We start from the raw sequence: 20911 nt of genomic DNA, 5'->3' as shown, positions 1-20911 counted from the left end.
GCTGCTACCCCCGCGACCCGACCTCGGATAAGCGGAAGAAGATGGATGGATGGATGGATGGATGGATGGATGGATCATCCATGGATGGATGGATGGATGGATGGATGGATGGATGGATCATCCATGGATGGATGGATGGATGGATCCATCCATCCATCCATCCATCTATCTATCTCTACAATAAACAACTAGCAAAAAGTGTCCAGGTAAATTCTGAACCGTTTCCAAGACCTCAAAACACATCTCATATTTTAGACCAAAATAAAAATGGGCGGCATCTTCACAGAAAAAAGATCTTAGTTCTTAACCAAGAGCCTCTTTCTGTGGGAGTTTGTATGTTTTCCCAGTGTTAGTGGGGGTTTTCTCTGGGTGCTCAGGTTCCCCCAAATTTCCAAAATTATGTAAATTATGGTGATTGACCAATATAAATTGTCCTCAAGAAAGGTATTATTAATTTCTAGAAAAGTTCATTTGGAAACGGTTCTGATCGGAGAAACGAACACAAAAAAGTCATTTGTGGTGAGAAAAGCAAGATTCTCGTTTTAGAGAACCAGTCCTGATCCTCTAAAACCAGGAATATTAGAGGACCAGTCCTGGTTTTAGAAGAACAGTAAAGCTACATATAGTTGTATTAAAGGTGAATGAGTTGAAGTCTTTGGGGTCAACCATCTGAAGCAATGATCAGTGGACAAGAGAAAAGGAGAATGAAGGAAAGACTGGATTGTTCATGTCAGTCCTGAACCATTTCCACAACCTCAAAATGCATCTCATATCTTGGACCAACAAAAAAGGTCAGCACGGTTAGCGCCGCTGCATCTTCACAGAAAAGAGATCTTAGTTCTTAACCAAGCGCCTCTGTCTGTGGGAGTTTGTATGTTTCTGTGGTAAATGCAAAGAGCAAAAAGCTAAGTAAAAACTTTGCCTTTAAGAATTTGAGCCAGAGCTGTTCATGCAAAATTCACAGGCAACCTGACAGAAGCTAAGCTGTTTTATAAGCAACTATGGAGGAAAAATGTTCTGTCCAGTTGTATCAGTCTGACTGAGACATTTCACATTGACCCAGAGCTGAAACTATAGTCAAAGGGGCTTCTACTGAATACTGATCTGAAGAGCATACATATTTATGCTGTTTTATTTTGCTTATTATAATTAATTAACATATTGTAAAAATCTGGTTTACCTCATCTTTTGGGCACATTCTTGTTAAAAAAATTGTATTAGCCAGGATTTAATTTACAAAAGCATGCAAAGAGTAGAAAAATCCAAAGGAGAGGAATTTGTTCTCATAGCACTGTATGGGGTTTACGTGTGATTAGTATTCAAAAAGTATTAATGATTTATTTTTATTCTTATTATTATTTGATTATTTTTTAGGATTCAAACCAGTTTTAGTTGCTTCGTTCGAAACAAAACTTAAAGGGTCAGTATTATGTAAAATTGACTCTTTTTTTTTGGAGTTTTCCATCATGTTATTACCTCATCATAATCATCCCTGAAGATTCTTGATTCTTTCATGCATGTTTGAGAAATCTGTGAATCTCCATGGCAACCATTCAACTGTGCGGAACGGCTGACGGGACCTACGTCACTGGTCACCAAGGACTGCCTCACAGAGCAGAGCTCTCCCATAACTTCCAGTCACAGCTCCTTCAGACTAGCCAGAAGCCATTAGCAAACACCTGGTGGAACTGCACATCTGCTTAACTCATTGTAGGAGCTACTTCTCAGTGAAACACTGGTGGAAACATTGTCAGGGGGTTAACAAAGGAGCTGTGTTGTGATGACTTCCTGAAGGCGGAGTTTTAGAAAAAGCAGGAGCTTCTTAAAGACACAGGCCCCATTTCAAGGTGTTAAATTACGATGTAAAATTTTTAAAAATCATATTTGATATGTGTATGTATATATATAATTTTTATAAAAACTGAAGGTAACATAGTTATTGTGCTACAAGATTTCTCTATGTGCCTAATACATAACCCTGCCCCTTCAAATATAGGCTCTGTTGATTAATTTAGCTGGTCAAACATTGACGTATAAAGAAAAACTACGTGGGATTTATTGCCCTTTTAACACATGCAGCCCATATTTAGTTGGATCAAAAATATTGCACGCCTCATATTTATTGGCGAGGTGTTGTTTGAAGTTCATCCATCAAAGAGCTCGCACGCGGTTGATCGAGAGTTTAGAGCTGACATTTAGACTGAGGTGGAGCGGTCTGTCGATACGAGGAGCGCAGAGGTGACCATGCAAGGGAAGGAGATAAACAAAGGAACAAACAGAGAGAGGTTCTATGGGCTGATGAAATGAAAATCAATCTCTATAAAAATGACCCAAAGAGAAAAAGTGTGGAGGGTCCCCTACGTTTCCCACCTCCCCCCGGCCCCCGACACACACTTACTTACACACACAGACCCCAGAGACAAAACATGGCTTCATCTGTCAAAGAGGGAGGTGTGTTTGTTAGAGCCAGGACCGGGACACACTGCCAGGTCCTGGTCTCACAACTGATTGAGGCAACAAGAGGAATACAGAGTACTATAAAGGAACATTCTGCCTCAAATTCAGTACAATGGGTCTGGTTTTTCCTGCTATAGCCACGCTGACAAATGGTAACAGCTCAGTCCAACCATGTGTTCATGAATTCATGAGCTATGATGCTACTAACAGATAAGAAAAAAACCCAATCATCTGTCAATACATGATGAATTTGTGTTGTACCTAACATTTTTCATTTTCAGAAGTCCTTAATTTGTCTGTGGACAATCTTACACTAAAAATATAGAAAAAAAAGTCATTGTACCATTTTGTACTTTTGATAGATGGATGGATGGATACATAGATAGATATCATGCTTTGAATAAAACTCTTACCACACTTAAATACACCCCAAACAATAAAAGCTGGTTAAACGCTTAACACTAGAATAAAATCAAAGTACACGTATTGCTCAATAAAAACACATATTGCACATTCCTGCATGCGTTTAAACAAATCAGACCAGAGCATCAGCAGAATTGCAAAACATTATATGCCTACCTTATTTATCATTCTGACTGATGTAGGGACAAATGGATTTTTGAATCTGTTAAGGCTACAAGCTTCGTAGTAAAACGTTTGTGAGATGGTAACAGTTCATGACGTGAGTTGAGGATGTGACCGAAATGCTATTGAAATCACACAATACTTGAATAAGTTTGTTCACCCGTCAAGTCATTAAAAAAAACATGGATGGTATTTAGCTATGGATCCTAGTTTGATGCCGTCCATTGCAGTCTTCAAGTTGAGCTTGAAGACTGCTGAAAAGGCAGAAACCCTGAAAAAGAAGTTAAGAGAACGGCTGTAAGGTGAGTCATCCTCCAGAATGTATGAGTGATGAATCCAATTTGTGAGATAGCGGTGGAGTTCTGGTGGCTGGACTAGTTTTCTTTACTTTGTATATGCTTCTTGTTTGGTAAACTTGTCGGACAGCATGGGATACATCTCTGTTGCTGTGCTATGCTGATGATACTCAACTATTTTTATCCAAAAAACTAAATAAATGAATGGGTTAAACGGACTAAAGTATTTAATTGGCACGAAAGCCTGGATAACTCTTGATTTAACAATCATAAATTCACACAAAATAGCTGTTATCTTTGAAGTTGAACAACATTGTGTGTCATACTTTGTGACAAAGGTTGCTGGGTTATTGAAGAGACCAGAAGGAGCCTCATCGTTCTTCGCTGGCAGCCATTTTGAACTCGGCAACCACTTCACTGAACTTTATCATGATAAAATGATAAGTTGTGTCTCAAACTTGTGTTCCAACTATCGTCTACAGGATAAATTGTTGTGAGAAGTCTCATCATCCACAAGCAAGACTGTTGTATTATTAAAAAGGCATTATTGCTGCTCTAATCACTCACTGATGGATTTGCGATATTCATCAGCAAATTACTGATGAATATTGTTAATATGTTATGTAGGACAGATTAAGAAATGGTGAGATGGTAAAATAATGCTGTATAGTAGTGACTTAAGTTTACACTGCAGCACAAATTTGGTCACTTAAGCTGTTTACATGCTAAGTTGTAAAAGCTAAAGCTAGCTATGTTTAACATTTGCACTTAAAAGTCTCAGTAGATATCATAGCATTGTTGTCTCATCATTTTTACTACAGGTAGGTTGTAACAGTATTATACTTTACGACTTTTGTACCACCCAGTAGGAAATTATAGGAGCTAAATTGGTTTTTTTATATTTCAGTTCTGCATGAGTTGTTATAAGAAACATTTGTCCATACTTAAGTTCTATACCAACTGTAAGATACATACTGTCTGCAGGACGCACCAGATGGTTAACTCCATAGAAAGAGAGGCGAAAACTGAAGATAAATATAAAAAAATACGCAAGAGAAACAAGAAAGGAGAAAAGAATCCAACCGTTAAGAATTATTTTGCCCCTCCTGGACGTCAGCTCACGAGGTCTGTTTAGTTTATGCTTATTTTCTGTGACTAATCATTAAGTGTTTGATATAAAGTGTAATAATTTGTTCTGATATGGTATTATTGTTATTTTCTGTCGTGACCAGTTCTCCTGGGTTGTCAACACTAGAATAAACCCTGTTTGATAATTCTGCATCTTGCCAAAATCCTTGAGGGTGCTCCACAGGTCATAAAAATAGTAACAAAAAATATCCTAACCCTCTCAACCACAGCACACCTGGTTCCAATATTAGCTAATTAGCAGAGCTCTGTAGAGCTTGACTGCATGCTGGTCAGGCAGTGTAGTCAGCCATTAAATGAAAGCGAGTAGGAAAAGGGACACAAACGTTGCTGGACTCTGGCTCTCAAGGAATGCAGTTTGACCCCACTCATGTACATGGAGACTTTCTGTTTTTAATTCACGCAAAATTATCGCAGATAAAGTAAGATCTTCTTACAATAGAAAACGTTAGCGGCAACACCGATTATTTGCCTTGAAATAACCAGGCTTTTTGTATCCTCCTGCAAGCATCACATCTATCCAGTGACACTTGCGCAAAAGCTGACTTTGCTGCACCCCAATCTGGTTTTAATTACTTTGTTAAATACAGAAAGCGTTTTCAAAGAAATATGTTTCCCCACCATGAAACACTTACTTTAACCTCGCTATTACTTATTTAATGAATGAGGTGACATTAGCGAATTTAACCCTAATGTGGCATATCGGGCCAAACAAAATCAACTCATTGCTGGACCGAATAACATTCGATACAACTGGTCATTTTGAGCATCCTTTCTTCAAATCATGGAAGAAAAATCCTCTCCACAAAATAACAGAGGCAGAATAGGAAACACGCTCAGCATTTAATTTGCACAACTGACTCGGTAGGGTTGCAGCTTCACAAGTCTTTTTTCATGAGGAGTCATTTACTCAGTTTGTCCAGTAGATAGCGCTAGCAACCCACCACATTCAGCATCCAAACTGCTTCACAAGCCTGAGTCTGACTCTCAGTGATTTTTTTTCTCGTTTGTTTGTGAACCTCAGTGGCTCAGTCAGAATGCGTTGTCACTACGTTTGAGCTTTTAATAGCTTTCACTCCTAACTCGAATGCAATCAAGGCGCAGATAAACATTAGCTTTGTGGGTGAATGGGAAAAATATGCTTTGAATATCCAGGCATTTAATTGGAAAAGCTGCTGTTTATTGAAATTATATCAGTACGGATGTGATGCTGTCAGAGTTGAATCTAAATGATGGAAGCGATGAAGCCGCGCTCTCAGTTTGTCGCAGCGTAGATCTTTCTGACGTGCACTCACACACTCAAAAAGTGGGTTTTGTCAAAATCTTACAGTTTTGCATGTGCTGATTTATTTGCCAGAGAGGACAAGTAAGACTTTTCATTGAGTATGAAACTGTCAGCACTTTCTAATAAAACAACAACAAAAATCTGTCATTTAAAAATCTGTGACCTCATCAAAACAATGGCTATAAAGCTCCTGGATAATTTCCCATCTGTGTCCTGATTTTGCACTGCTTTTTAGATTAAGTGTTTCCCCCCTCCCCTGTAAGTATGTTTTAATTTGAATGGGGTGAGAAAGTTACTGGAGGAGGCCCGTAGTGCTTTGTTGGTGACGGCAACAAAGCACTACGTTAACATAGTGCTGCACGAGGCTACGATTACGTTCAGAAGCAGAGAGATGATTGAGGCAATTAGATTCAGCAATCCCCCCCCCCTATCCCTAAAGGTTGAGTGAGGATCCAGAGAAGCAAGACAGACAACTCGTCAGCTTCCAGCGGTGGAGGTTGGGAGCTCACGTCCCGCCTGGTCTCCCACTAACCCGGGGCGCTGCGCTATTCCTGTTGAGTCAGAGCCAAAGAGTTCCTATCTGTCGTCTGGAAAAGTCTTAAGATTACAAATACTCTGTTTGATCTGTGGGCAGCCACTGTGCCAAAGGTTCTGCTTTTTGGGCACAGAGACAAGACTAAAGATGTAGTTCAGAGAAACACTTGCCCATGTCCGGAAGGTCTGTGTACTTGCTGAAGTGTCCAGATTCCGACTTTCAGTCGTTTCAGCAGTCCTCTTTAACTGTGCTGCATAGAGAATAGTAATACAGTAACTACTTCCATTCAAAATAAAAATCCTCTTCAAGTATTGAGAATAAACGTGCACGTTTTGCTCAGCGAATGTTTAACAATGCTACTGAACCATGTGTGAATGCATCCGTTATTATTGCACATGTGTCAAACTCAAGGTTCGCGGGACAAATCCGGCTCGCCAGAACAATTTCTGCGGCCGTCTAGAATCCATGGCAGGCCAAGCTTTACGATGATAGTGTGCTCAAATATTTTTTTTTCTCACTTCACTTCACATGTGTGGTACACATTTGAAGTTAATCCCATTTTTTTATTTGATACCCTTCAAATGAACACCAGTGTAATCAATTATGCCAACATAAATCAGTTAAATATAAACAGAGTTTAAATGTTTTTAATCAGCATGAATCCGTTAAGGCCTCAGAAGTTTGTTAGAGAAAATATGCAGCCCGGCAAACACGCAAAAACAAAGTGATTTGGTCAGATTAGATCAACATTTGGCTTTTTAATATTTTTTTTTTTGGCCTAAAAAGTGCTGTGTGAAATACAACATTGCATATTCAATTCAAATTCAAAACTACTTTATTGATCCCAAAACAAAATGAAATGTTGTAACTCATTTAATGAAAGAGTTAAGTAAGCTTCATATTACAATGAATTTGAAGAAGCCTCTGACTGAAGACACTCTGCTTTTCTGACAGACAGACTGTCAGAAAAACAGAGTTGTCCATATTTTTTATTTATTTATTTTTTTTGGTAAAATGCCACCTTGAGCCCAACATGGTGACCTCTAGTGGTGGGAGCATCATGCTGTGTGGTTGCAGGACTTGGTTAGAGTTGATGCTGAAGATGGAGCCAAACACAGGAGTCGTGGCAGAAAAGCCTTTAGAGGCCACGCAAGAAACGGATGTCACACTTTTCGGATTTTTATTTGAAAAAGAAAAAAAAATACCATACAACATTTTCTCCTCAAAGGAAGTCAGGTCAACTTTATGTGGAGTTCAGCAACAAGGCAGTTCAAAGGGCTTTTCAGTCACCAATCATATAGCAACAAACATTACATTTCGTCAAATGTCATCATAAAAATCACCAACCAAATAGAAACCAAATGTTCCGGTTGCTGCTAATCACAGGGAACCTCTAAACAAAGTGGGAGGTTTTTAGGCTTCATTTAGAGGAGCTCCGTGTTTCGGCTGTTTCGCAATATTCTGGAAGTTTGTAATGCGCTGCTGTTTCCACATAAACACCAAACGAAGCCTATTAAAGTTAGTAGTTATGGACGACGTGCGGAAACGTTCAATGGGTGCAAATACTTAAAACAGGACGACGTCACCGCTGTCCAAATGCAAGAATTTAGCTGCTGCCTCAAAGCCAGGAGACGACTTTTAATAATACCTTGGCTTGAATATGTGGCAAGAAAAATCATTTTTAATACCTTTAGGATTTTTTAAAAAATTATTATTTTTTACTTGAATCATGAATGCACAAATTTCTATCTGCTACTGATTTCAGGTAGTGAAAGAAGCGAGGGCCCTTCTGCTGGACTGTTGGCTGCTGGAACCTTTGAGTGTGACGAATGCCTTCACTTTGTCAGAACCACATGTATAGGATGTGTATGAAAGGAAATCAAACTGTGCCCTGCCCTGCTGCAGACACCTGCTCACTGCGTGGTGTCAGCAGGGGGAGCAGCAGAACTGAGCCGCATGCTCCTGGACCAAAGGAATTACTCACTCTGAGCAGAAAAAGAGCACCCTCATGCTTTATTAAGTTAGATAGAGTCAGTTTTGTGAGAATCTATCTATCTGTCTGTCTGTCTGTCTGTCTGTCTGTCTGTCAGTCAATCATCTGCCATAGTTTCAGTTTTCAAATGTCAGATATTCATAGATTGGTCACAATTTAAAACAAAGACCTGCAGTTGTGTACCAACATATGTATAAAATGTGTGTAAATTTCCTCCTGATGTCAACAGTTTAACAGAAAAACATGTCCGGAGCGACACACAAATAATAGTAGTTCTAATTACTACGTTGTTATGTACAAATAACAAAGCAGTACATGTACTGATAGTGCAGCCTTTCTCAAGTTTTGCCCCTCTGTCTCTTAATTGTAATGTTCCGGGTACTCCTGCAATAAACACGCAGCAAGAAGAAGAAGAAGAAGAAGAAAAAAAAAGAAGTAAGAAAAAAAAAAAAAGTAGGCTTGGCTATTTTCCCAGAACTCAACTTATCTACACATCATCTCCTTCTCTTTTCCAGATCATATTGATCGAGCCCGGGCTTTACGTCAGTATTGATAACTTTGCCAAAGCAAAAAAGAAAGAAAGAAAGAAAGAAAGAAAGAAAGAAAGAAAGAAAGAAAGAAAGAAAGAAAGCGATTGTCCATTTAATATTGCGGATGAAGAGGATACACTTTGCTTTTTTTAGTATATATATATATATATATATATATATATATTATTTCTTTCAAGACGCGAACAAATATAGTTTACTTTTTTCTTCCTCCCTCCTTTTTAATTTTTGGTTCTAAAAAAGACAACAAATATGCCGGCAGATTTGGCCAGCTCATCAGTGGACTCTTATATTAAGTACTTTTCTTAAGAAAAAGAGAAAAAAAGTGGGACCGGTGACCGTAAACGCTGTTTAACGAGGGGGAATCCAGCCCACATATTTATTGCAGCCGCCGAAAAAAAATCTCCTCAATATCCCCCAAGATGGCCGCCGATGTAGGATCGATGTTTCAATATTGGAAGAAATTTGATCTACGGCGGCTCCAGGTTAGTGCTATTCTCACCTTTCTCCGCGTATTTCTTCAGCGACATGCCTCCTGACGGCGTCCCGACGCTCGCAGACTCGATTCGGGCGAATATGAGCGGAGAGTCGGCGCTGTTTGCATTGATAGTTATTAGAAATTGATCCCTGTTCTGCCTTTGTTCAGTTCAATCATTGATCAGCGGTGGAGCGACCGGCGGAGCAGCACAGCCTCAGTGTTAGCCACACCGATCTGGGATCAGCACCGCGGACAGCACTGCTGTTTTACACGCGTTCTCCTTTCTCCTGGTTGTATGTTTTTGTACTCTTTATCCTCCCAGACCAGCTCGGCCGTACTTAGGCGTAGGGAAACTTTTAATGCGCCTGTGAATCGCTGTTCCTGGACGTAGCTGCAACTTTTCTCAGGCAGCTTCGTGTTTTATGCGGCTCGTGTCGGCGGCCGCAGCGTCGCTTCTCCCAGCAAGCTACGGGGAATTAAGTTCTAATTACTACGCTTTTGGACCGCGGAGAAAGTTTTATTTCTCATTTGGAAAGTTGATTATTATTATTATTTTTTTTTAGCTGCTAGTCGTAACGCTCGGACGTTTTTATCTGCCCAGAATAATTGAATTAAAACAGCGTTACAGTCGTCTTAAATCGCGTCTTCTCGGCGTTTAAAGGCACGAGCGGCGGACTGCGTGGTAGCTGGCAGCAGAATGTCTCTGAATAATGGCGTGGAGACTGTGGCAGGTGAGCAGTTTGTTTGTATCACAGCCGTCATTTAGCCTCCTCTGTGTGACAGCATCATATGCGCCCCGTGTAGCCTGCTGTAGCTTCAGCCACCCAGCTCAAAGTTGGCTTTATAAACCACGGTGCTGACGGGCTGGATGGTTGTATCCGCTGTTGTCGGGGTCCACCTCTCTCCTCTCCTCCAGCCGCATAAGGGCTGCTCTGCTCGGCCAGGGTAGGGTGGTGGTGGTGGTGGTGGTTGGCGGTGGGGGCTGTGTAATTGTATTCCCCGCTAATGTTTGTAAATCAGCCTCAGCCGGCGCAAGGGCACCGTCTCTGCCGGCTGATTGATGTTCTGTAACATGAGAAATGACAACAGCGAGGCAGTCCCGCCCGGCTCCCGCGGAAAAACCAGACCGAGGAGCAGACATGAGACCCGGTGGCTCTCTGTCCTCGGTGGGTCGGGCTGTGCTTGTGCCGCTGGCTGGACCTTCCTCTCCTCCGGCCTGAGATAGAGCCACAGGGCCGGGGGCGGGGATGGAGGAGCTGCTATTGTTGCGGTGTACACTAATAAAACAAACTGTTAGGGTTTAGCCAATAAAAATTCTGAGGCAATTTGAGTACAGTATACTTTGGAAGATTTTGACAGTATTTCATATTAGAATGTGTGTAACTTTAAGAGCTCAAAGACAGTTAAAATAAGACCTGCATAAATTTGAACAAATTAGAAACATTTTGGTGATTTGGTCTGTTATCCCAAGTTGAAAAGAAACAAAATTAAATTTGACCAAGATAAAGATAAGAAACCTTACTGGAATGATTAAATCTAATCTACCGAGGTGACATTCACTGAAGTTTAATTATTAACATTAGCGCTATTGCTAAGCTAAAGATAAAAAATGGGTGCAAATGTTTACTCTTGCTCCAACATAGAAACATACTCAACCTTAAGTATGCCAATTCTCAGCTTCTACCATAGGTTGATGTTTATTCATAATGTAGCAGGTATAAACGTATGCGCCTCACTGCCTCCTCACCACACATGGTGAACAAAAGTATTAGACACACTGAACAAACCTGTTCAGCTAAATCCAAATTAGAATATTAAGGTAGGATCTCATCGAAAATAATGTTAGCTTTTAACCATTTACAAACCAATATGCTTGAATAAAATGTCAATATTGTGACTAATATTGAATACCCTCCAAAATCCCTTTTTGTAGTGCATTTTCATGTCTTCTAGTTGTAATGCCTGCTTCGTCCGGTTTCACAGGAAAGGTTTCTAGATGTTAGTAATATGAAATCTGCCTCAGAAGCCCTGGAGCTAAATCTGAACTACTGTTCCAGGCAGTCTGAACCAGCGTCATGAAAATAGAAATGGAAGACCTGTCGTTTGTGTTCAAAGTACTTACCCTAAATTCTGATATAAAAATGATTTTGAAATCACTTGACATGGTAAAAATCTAGTCTGAAGGCATAAATGCTATCGTATGGATGAATCTTTTCTTGATTGATGATTAGGTAAAAGGTGGATAGCCTTTTCTGATCGACATTGACATTTTTTGAAAGGGCCATAATGCATAGAAAACGAAAATAAATGCAGCAGATTCTTTGGTAAGGGCCATAGTTTTAAATTCAGATTTTCCCAATCTATGCAACAAAACGTGTCCTAAATTATGATCTGATGGTTATCTATAGCTGATGTGTTTATAACCTGAAAATGATGGGAGTTTTTAGTTTTGATGCATTTAATGGATACAGGATATTTGAAATGATTATCTGGCGACCTGATTAGAGGTGGTCAGGGAGGAATTAGTCAGATTTCCACCTCTGATTAATAGGTACATCTCTGTTTTGTTTTATTATGACTACGAAGCTCTGAGCAGAATCTTAAGCTAGTCAACTGGATATATTTGAAAACGGATGACTTGAAAGTAAAAAAAAAAATTGGTATAATAAAAGCTAAAGCATGAAAACGGAGTAACCCTGTGGCTATAGCAGAAAATATGTTTTGTTTGCAGTAAATTGTAGTGAAATCTGTGGATAGTTTGGAACAACACTTACTGTGTTTGTTGATATTTTTATTTTAGATTTCTTGGTTTTTCTCTTTTTATAGTTGACTATGGGGATCTACTGTATTTGAATGCATCGTCACCTCTTTCATGTTGCACGGTGAAAGTCATGGGGCACAAAGAGTTATTCCTAACTCTGGTTTACAGTACTACTTCGGCACTAATTTCGCTGCCTTTATATGGTCTCCATGTTTTATATACATATCAATTCATTCTCCTTCTTGCTTTTCACAGAATATGATTTAGAAATGTCAAATCTGCCGAGATTTTGAAATCCAGAACTGAGCTGGGACAGAAAGCTGTTGGGTTTTTGTCTCACGCGATGCCAATCGTCCAGCTAACCATCATCTGTAAAACGTGGCGATGCGTTTAAAGTAGCGGTGTTTCTGGTCGATCGCAGATCTTTAAAATGACTCACTTTATTATTCTGATTTTGGTTGGTAACGTTTTGGGGTTTTTTTGTCAGGAAAGTTGCTGAATGTAGTCACAAAGTTTCAAAGTTGGCAACAGTGGACATGACTATTGTTAACCGCGCACATGCAGACGGGACGTGGAGGTGGGCGGGGCTATCGGTCAACCCTCTCAAATGACCTTTACGGATTGGATTGAAATACAAATCTCTGCCTATTGCCGATCCCCCAAAATGAAGGAAATCCCTAATTTAAAGCCGTGGTAAAAACTCTGGAGTTTGGACTTACTGTAAATGTTTCCTGGTATGTTTTGGGATGTAATGCTGTAATCTGCTGTGTGATTTTTTTATACCGTGTTGTGTGGATTTGAGCTGAGCTCCTGCTATCTTTGCCAAGTTACCTTGCAAAAGAACTCCAAAGAAGAAATGTTGATCAGCAGTCATTGCAGGATATTGTCCCGCAACTTTTAGACAGTTGCAGGACCGTCTAAAAGACAGAAGAGTTGTCTAAAAGTCCAACTCCCCTGAATCACATGCCTGGACTACCTCCTTATCCAATGCAGTGCTACAGAGTTCTGCTAAATGACCTAATTATGTGATTCAGGTGTCCCGATTCATGTCTTTTCCCACCTGGTAGTCCAGTAGACTTGGTTCTGTTGGGGACCAAAGTTGCAACATTTGTTTCATTTCCAGCTGCTGCGGTTCACTTTCACGGTACATTGTGTCAAATGATCCAGACTAATTGAAAACCCTGCTCCTCTCCTCGGCCATAGAAGACATGAGCGGGACTCCCTCCTTCACAAAATGCAAGCAAAAATGGAGTGGTGTTTGAGTTTAGTAGTCGTAGGAGTTCTCTTCTGTCTTTGGCAAAAGACCACAAGACATTTCTCCCGCCAGCGCTAGACTTGTGCGCTTGTTTTGGTTGTATTTACCCAGAATGCCCTGCGCTTTACTCCGCACTGTTCTTGGAGCGGGGTCCGCCTGGCGTTCAAATATGCATTCAGACCGCGCCGCAGTTCACTTCGACTGAACCCAGACTTGGTCTCCAGCCTCTCTTTGATGAATCTCCGAGGCAGCGCGAAGGTTTTCCAGATCAGGAACAAAAAGCTTGTGATTGTACTACATTTAGCATGACTCACTAGCCCTGGTGTCAGCTCTAAGACCAGAGCTCACTTTTGTTGGTCCACATCAGAGTTCAGTCACACATTTACACCTCTCCAAAGAAAACGGACTTTCTAGGCAAGCAAACTATAGGTTGATCAAAGCGGACTGGCGTGAATGGGCCCGTGTGAATGCTTGAAGCGCTTAAGCACTTCACTTTCCTTCCTATAACAGACATGCTTGTTTAAACTCGACTCGCTGCGGCTCTTGAAAAGTCAACTCGCAGGCTTCTGGTTGTAAACACGCCCGTATCTCAAATGTGACACCTTCTGCTACACGTGTCAGAAATCAATTAAAGCACTTATTTCTCGTTCAGTCATGGTCGGAGCCAGTTGTCGCCGCAGCTGTCTCACCTTCCCCCTGCCCCCGTACAGAGCGGCGTTCTCACTACATCCGCGGCCATCTGCGAGCTATTCATCCTCGCGGCTCACACCGGAGCGTTTATTTTCTCATTACAAGTTATTATATCAGCAAACTGAGTGTGCACTTTTTTTTTCCCTTTTCTTTTTTTTGAGTGTTTGTGCAGTGGATTTGTGCCCCTGAGTTGCACAGGATGAATAATTCACCTGCAGGGCTGATGAAAAGGAGGGCAGGGAAAGTGTGAAGCGCTGAGGTGGAGTGACCTTGGTTCCCGCTGGCTGCAGGTCGCCCGGCCGTTGCTGTGGTAATCATTCACACCAGCCAGATGGCATTTCCGTGGGCGAGCGTGAAAAGGACGGGTCAGGGTCTGCGCTGCCAGGTCCTGCCTGGCCCGGAGACAACTCGCCGACCGACGATGTACCTGGAGAGAGAGAGGTTAGAACTGCGGGAGGAATTCTGGCCTGCGAGGTCACGAGGAGGACTGGCCGAGTAAAACTCAAAATAGGGTTTGATCTGTGCGGCTTTACGGGAATGTAACCCCCTTTTTATGAAGTCAAACATCAAGGATTTTCAAGGATTTTGTCAAAGGAGAGGCTCGATTGTTCCCTCTTAAAAACTTTGGCCTGACTGGCTACCCTTACTGAAAAATTGCTCCTTTTTTTGTTTTTTGTCCGCGTCGCAACGCCACGCTCGTATGGCGAAATAACGCTCCACTTGTTCGCTTCCCGTCTTCCACGGCCCGGTCTGCAGCCTCTCTTTCATGAATCTGCGAGGCAGCGCGAAGGTTTTTCAGATCAGGAACAAAAAGCTTGTGATTGTACTACATTTAGCATGACTCAGTTGCTCTGGTGTCAGCTCTAATCCACACACAGAGACAACAGTATTGCCAAACAGTGAAATTGCTTTGCAGCCTGTGAGCCTCGCTGCCTCCGCTGCCAGCCTGCTCTGTGTGCTGTTTGCCAGAAATCTCTCCTACACGCACACACACACGCACCTACACGCCTACACACACACACACACACACACACAGGCACACATTGCAATCTCAAATTGGCTATGAAAATCGCTCTCTGTTTCCCTTTCATTCATGCTTTCATATATTTGTTTGCTGATATTGTTAATGTCACATGCATCAGTCTAATCTCATTCTGCTGGAGAGCAAAGGAGTCCGCTGTCTCTCAGATCCTGTTTTATTTATCATAATAACTGTCATTTTATTTCTATGCTGTGAGCGATTATGGAGAAGCTTTAAAGATGACCCCTACACTTGTTGGCTCATTATCTGTTTTTGTATACTTCTGTTGTCAGGTTATTTAAATAAGCCAGATAAGGGGATGTGATTAAGTGCAGAAACTGCAACACGCCTTGCAAAAGTATGAAACCTTTTCTGCAACTTGACAACCACAAACTTCAAAGTACATGTAAGGCGTCATGTATATTTGAATGGGGGGAAATCTGAAAAGTGTGGGATGCATTTCTCTCTACCAGCTTGTGCACCCGCAGACTGGAATCCGGATAGAAAGTTCTCTGGGTTTTATCAGGGTTGAAGGCACATCATCAGGCTGCCACCACCGTAATTGACAAATTCAACAGTACTTTATTGATCCCAAAGGGAAATCAAATGTTGCTGTAACTCCTGTTAACTCAAAATCTTTCAGTTATTGTAGATGGTGATGGACATGGGCAGGACAGATCTCCTGTAGCCGTCTGCGTTGCAGCGAATTTGAGGTTCAGTGTGATGTGCAGCGCTAGTTGTCTCAAAAAGTAAAATGTTAGTTTTGTACTGGGGCTGAAACGATTAATCGACTGAACGGTGATTAATTGTTAGTCGAAATAACCGTCAACTAATTTAGCAATTGGTTCATTGTGATCTGGAATATACAGACTCTAAAAACGGACATCTACTGAAAGAAGAAGTGATTAAACCAAAACTGTACAAAAATATACATTTTGGATTTAAGATGAAAAACATTGTTTGTCTGTAAATATGTTTTATCCAGAAGTCTTCCACTGGGAAAGTTTTAGCTTCACCTGGTTGAAATAATGTAAAAAAACCCAAAAAACTTCTACTACGCACCTTTTGCTATCCAGTTACTAATTCACTAAAACAGTAAACAGAAAGTACTTTTATAGCTGCAGATGCATCCTGCGCTACAAATGATCAAGTGTACACTAAAGGAATGCTGTCTTGCTACATTTCAGGCAATAAAATGTTTATTTTCTTAAAAAGTTAATTGAATTATTTTCTTACTTTAATCTTTTATTGCATTTCTGATATTGTGTAAAAAAAAAAAAAAAGAAAGAAAGAGCCGTACGTGATCAAATGAAAAATCTGCAGAATGTGTCAATAAAAGAAACAATGCAACCAATCAGAATAATTGATGACTCAAATAATCGTTAGCCGCAGCTCCAGTTTGTACCCGTATTGTGACAAAATGTGAAAAAGTTCAAGGTGTGAGCACTTTTGCAAGGCCCTAATCTAAACATAATTTCACGAGGGGGGGGGGGGCAGCGTGTTTGTCATTGTCCATCTTTTCCTGACAACTGAGCAAACGGGGGAGAAGGGCTGCTCCTGCAGGACGATCCGGGGCAAATTGAGACGTGGAATCCAGCAGCCGTGGCCGTGGATGCATAAAACGGCTGGAACATTAGAGAGTGAGAGGAGTGAGACGGAGTCGAGCATTAAGCTGTTTAACCTCTCCGCGTAGCATTAGTGGTAGAGACTTCAAAGCAGATGCTTTGGCGTTGGAAGCAGAATGACAAATGGGTTTAGAGACAGCCGCGGCGAGCATTCTCACAGGAAGACTAGGCCTGTCATTAATGTCAGCTTAATCACTTTGACCTTCCTTCAACTAGATTTCCATACCTATCCTATCATTTTGCTGTGCTTGTGCTCCTACTTCGTGGCTACAGGATGCTCAGGAGCTGCTGCTCATTGGTCCAATACGTGCTTTTAAACTGCTATGTTAAAGTTTGCTTCTGTCATATTGTAAAAGTTTCTTTACTTTTTTTCTTTTAAAAACTTACTGTTTAGATTATTCCACCATCACAAAATCAAATAATTAGATTTTTTTTCATTTATTGATGTTATTTCTCTCATGGAAGGAAACAAAACAAAATGCATATTTTAAAGTGAACTAACCCAAAAATAAGTAATAACATGAATGAAAAGAATTAATAACAACAAATCGGAAAGAGAGTGGGAAGAAGCAAATGCTCATTTAATTCTACTCCGCCTATATATTATGTATAATACATGAGTTTACATAAAAAAACGTTTTCTTTCCAAGGTTTAGAGTTGTAAAAAATTTCCAGGCTCACAAATATTACTCCTTCCAACCAGGATGTCTAAGTTTAGGATTGTTTAACTTTTGAAAACATAAAACAAAAATACATTCCAGTTACTGAACAGATGAGAGAATTTTTTAAAATAAAGGACTAATTCTAGATCAGAAACTGTAGAGCCCAAAACAAGAGGCAGCTTTATTTAGCTGTACTTACTAAAGGCTTGTATCCAGATATAGCTTTACTGAGTTCACCACTAATCAAGCAAAAAAAAAAAAAAAGAAAAAAAAAGCCTTGAGCCATTTCTTACTAAATTAAAACAAAGTTTAAATTTGGCACATTTTGACCAAAGGTAACCGTAACCTAGAAGCCTGGGGGCTTTTCTTTCAAAGAACTGTAGAAATTATTATTTTTTTTGTTTCATCTGTCTAAAGTTGAAAGCTCAGAGTACAGCCACATTCAACAAATTAGAATATTATAGAAAAGTTCCTTAATGTCAGTAACTGAATTCACCAAGGAAAACACGTTCTATTTAGTAACAGTAATTAGTTAAGTATGAGGATTTTCTGCATACATCTAAAGGAAACACTAAATTAGAAGGTTGGAATATTACATCAGACCAATAAAACCTTTAATACAGAAACGTGGGCGTTATGAGAAGCATGTTTACTACCTGATTGAAAGTTTCTATTTTCAAAAGGTACTTTTAATCTGACAAACTATCCTTATCAAAATGTATATTCTAATTTATGGAGTTTAACTGTATTATACTACAATAGTTTTTGCTGAATTTTGAAAACCTATGTTGTCAGTTTCACAGTTATTTAGTTGCTGGTTCCATCTTGGACAATAGAGAGGGTTCAGGACGGGAGTCCAGTCAAAGATCTCAGTTTCTGGAAGATTCTAAGCTAAACCAATGACTATAATGCATTAACATTGTCAGTTGGACCCCTCTTTGGCTTTTATACTTATTTTTTTCTCTTTAGAGTATATCCGTAGTCCTCCAGTTTGCTCGACTGTCCACTTAACTAACTGTGTGCTTTACGTACAGTCATCTGTAGCAGTCTGACATGTCCATTTGAAGTTCTGATTTTTGAGACTGAGCTAACAGTGAGCTAACAGATAGCGCCAATACTCCCATTTAAAAACACACAGCAGTAAAGAAAAATGTAAGTTAGATCTGAAGAAGAAAGGAAAAGAGCAATACAGCTGTGGGAAGAGCAGACCTTTTCTAAATTTGGAGAGTTTTCCTCCCAAAACTTTCTGAAAACTACAGAAGGTGACTTTTATAAAAAAAAAATGTTTGTTACATATTTGTTCAAATTATTACTAAGTTCTGACAGTTTAATATGAAAGAGATAATCTCTGAAAAAGGACAGCTGCAGCTCTTCACGACTGTGAATGATAGGCTAGTAAGCAAAGCCACTGATGATGGTGGATAAACAGTTTTTCTGAGCAGTAAGTAGCTCCTCCACCACTAGCAAACTTAGCAGCACGTACATGATTGTGATTGACAGCGGTAACACCCTCTTGGCTCTGATTGGTTGTTTCTGGCCGGAAGCTGTGCATTTCTGTAGAAGGCAGAAGGACCGAGCAAGGAGGTGGAGCTCAAATGTTTTTTCCAACAGTTTATCTCATTAATACTGTCACAACTTAAATGTGTTAAAAAATAAGATAAAAAAAACAACAAACCTTTTTTATAAAAGTTACATACTTCAGCTTTAAAGCTGCTTTCCTAGTAAGAAACTACTGTCGTCTTTTCTTCATCTTTCCTTTGGTGTAGACGCATAACAAACCGGCACTTTATCGCCCCCTTCTCGGCTGTAAAGAAAACTACATCTGTGTGTGGGAAGCTGTGCTTCCATGTTGGCGAGGTCAGCAGTAGCAATATGTGAAGACCATCAGGCATATTTTATTCACATTCACTACCAAAAAAAAAAGAAGGCGTTTCTTTATCATATAGTATCAGCATTATAGATCTGGATCATTAGAAAAACCCAGAGTAATTTCATTGGAAAACAAATGGTGGTCCTTTGAAACCAGAGGTGAGTAAGTATCCATTTATATAATGCAGAAGAGCTGGAAATATAGCCAGGATTTGGACCTATGCCTTGTTAGTATTGATCCCAAACTGCTGTGGCCAAGGGTTGCCAAAAACTACTGTCAGTAAACCTCCCTTATGTTTCACATTAATCCTTCTGTTGGGCTGAATTTTTCTGGTTTAGAAGCTGGCTTCTCTATTCCTTTCCTAATGTAGCTCACTAGAGGTGCGGGGAAAAAAAACCAACAAAAAAACCTCTATGCTTTCCACGTTTAACAGGCCGCCCCTCCGAAAGTTGACAGTGCTTCATAGCAAAAGACGGCAGATTTTTCATAACGGCGTGTTCTCCATGCTGCCGCCCCAAGGCTGCAGCCATTGCTTTGCAGGAGTAAATAACCAGCTTTAACAAAACTTCAGGGACACATTAGTGTGCTGGAGGATGGCTCCGTGGCGGCGAGGCGGCCTCTTCTTCCCCGTGCTGAGGCAGGCGGAAGCATCAGGAGGGGGGAGGTAATAGCTCATCGGCATGGGTGTAAAGCTGTGTCCTCTCTCCCCGCTGACAGCCCAGTCCCCCTGCCCAGTAAGTCCATATTGAGCTGCGTTCGCCACCGCGGCCTTGGCTTTATTTGTTTTCACCGTCTGACGCCACAGCAGATGTATTGAGTGCACCGGGGGTTTTTTTCTGTCTTGTTCAGTTTACTAGACTTGCTATGAATCCTACAGCCCTGCGTCTCCCGGTCACTCCACCTGATACGCCTCAGTTGGATTTGGCAGAGGTTCATTGTATTTTACTCAAATGTATTTTTGTCAATAATAAAAATAATTGCATGCCTTTTAGGAGTATAGCCATTCAGCCCAATTAAAAGTGTCACAAGATTGTGACACGAGTATTTTTGAGGAAGCTGGGAATCTTTTTTTCTCTTTTTGGTTCTCTTAAAGATAAATCTTTGTCATTGTATAGGGATTGTATGTTGGTAATTTCAAATAAATATACTTTATGGTGCATTGAGGTAACATAAAAACATATACCAAACACAGTGTGGAAACTTTACTAAAATAAGTCTTACTTGCAGCCCTAGTCAGAATTTTCTGCAATGATTACAAACTATTAAGTTTTTGATTTGTTAATTATCCTGATGATTAATTAGTAAAAATAATAATAATAAATTGGCACCTTCTGCAATTTGTCATTTAGCAGCTTGAAGTTGCAGTTTGTAACATTTATAAAAATGTATTTTATTTTATTTTTTATATATTTGTTAAAATTGTCACCATGTCGTGATGCATAATATGTGAAACAGTCTCTGCCCAGTGCTACCAGTGCTAGCTGCAGAGTTACACCACTTGATCAAAAACAACCAACCAGAGCCATGAGGAGGGCCTTAGTGCTGTCAATGATGCTTGTGTCAAATTATGCATGTTTGAGAAATCCTTTAATCTCCATGGCAACCGTTCAGCTGTGCAAAACACCTGGATGGACCAGCTATGCCTTCGAGAACGGAGCTCTTTCTCAGAGCTGCAGTTTCCAAGCATCAAAACTTTCGCTTCAC

General features: G+C 40.3%; 1 protein-coding gene across 4 annotated transcripts in view; it reads left to right on the top strand.

Moving 5' to 3' along the window:
- Positions 1–8913: 8913 nt before the first annotated feature.
- Positions 8914–20911, top strand: part of cux2b (cut-like homeobox 2b) — a 133081-nt gene continuing 121083 nt past the window's right edge. For 3 of the 4 annotated variants that reach the window (XM_032577828.1, XM_032577827.1, XM_032577826.1), the window contains exon 1: positions 8914–9330. In XM_032577828.1, the coding sequence (XP_032433719.1) occupies positions 9268–9330 (63 nt within the window). In that variant the 5' untranslated portion in view covers positions 8914–9267. Of the gene's footprint in view, positions 9331–9361; positions 10055–20911 lie in introns of those variants that run through there. The other variant, XM_032577829.1, reaches the window with a different exon arrangement.

Source organism: Xiphophorus hellerii, chromosome 12 (assembly GCF_003331165.1).
Source record: "Xiphophorus hellerii strain 12219 chromosome 12, Xiphophorus_hellerii-4.1, whole genome shotgun sequence".
In the NCBI taxonomy this organism is placed as follows: domain Eukaryota; kingdom Metazoa; phylum Chordata; class Actinopteri; order Cyprinodontiformes; family Poeciliidae; genus Xiphophorus; species Xiphophorus hellerii.
The sequence above is the reverse complement of the archived record's forward strand: the minus strand, read 5'-3'. Positions and strand labels throughout refer to the sequence as shown.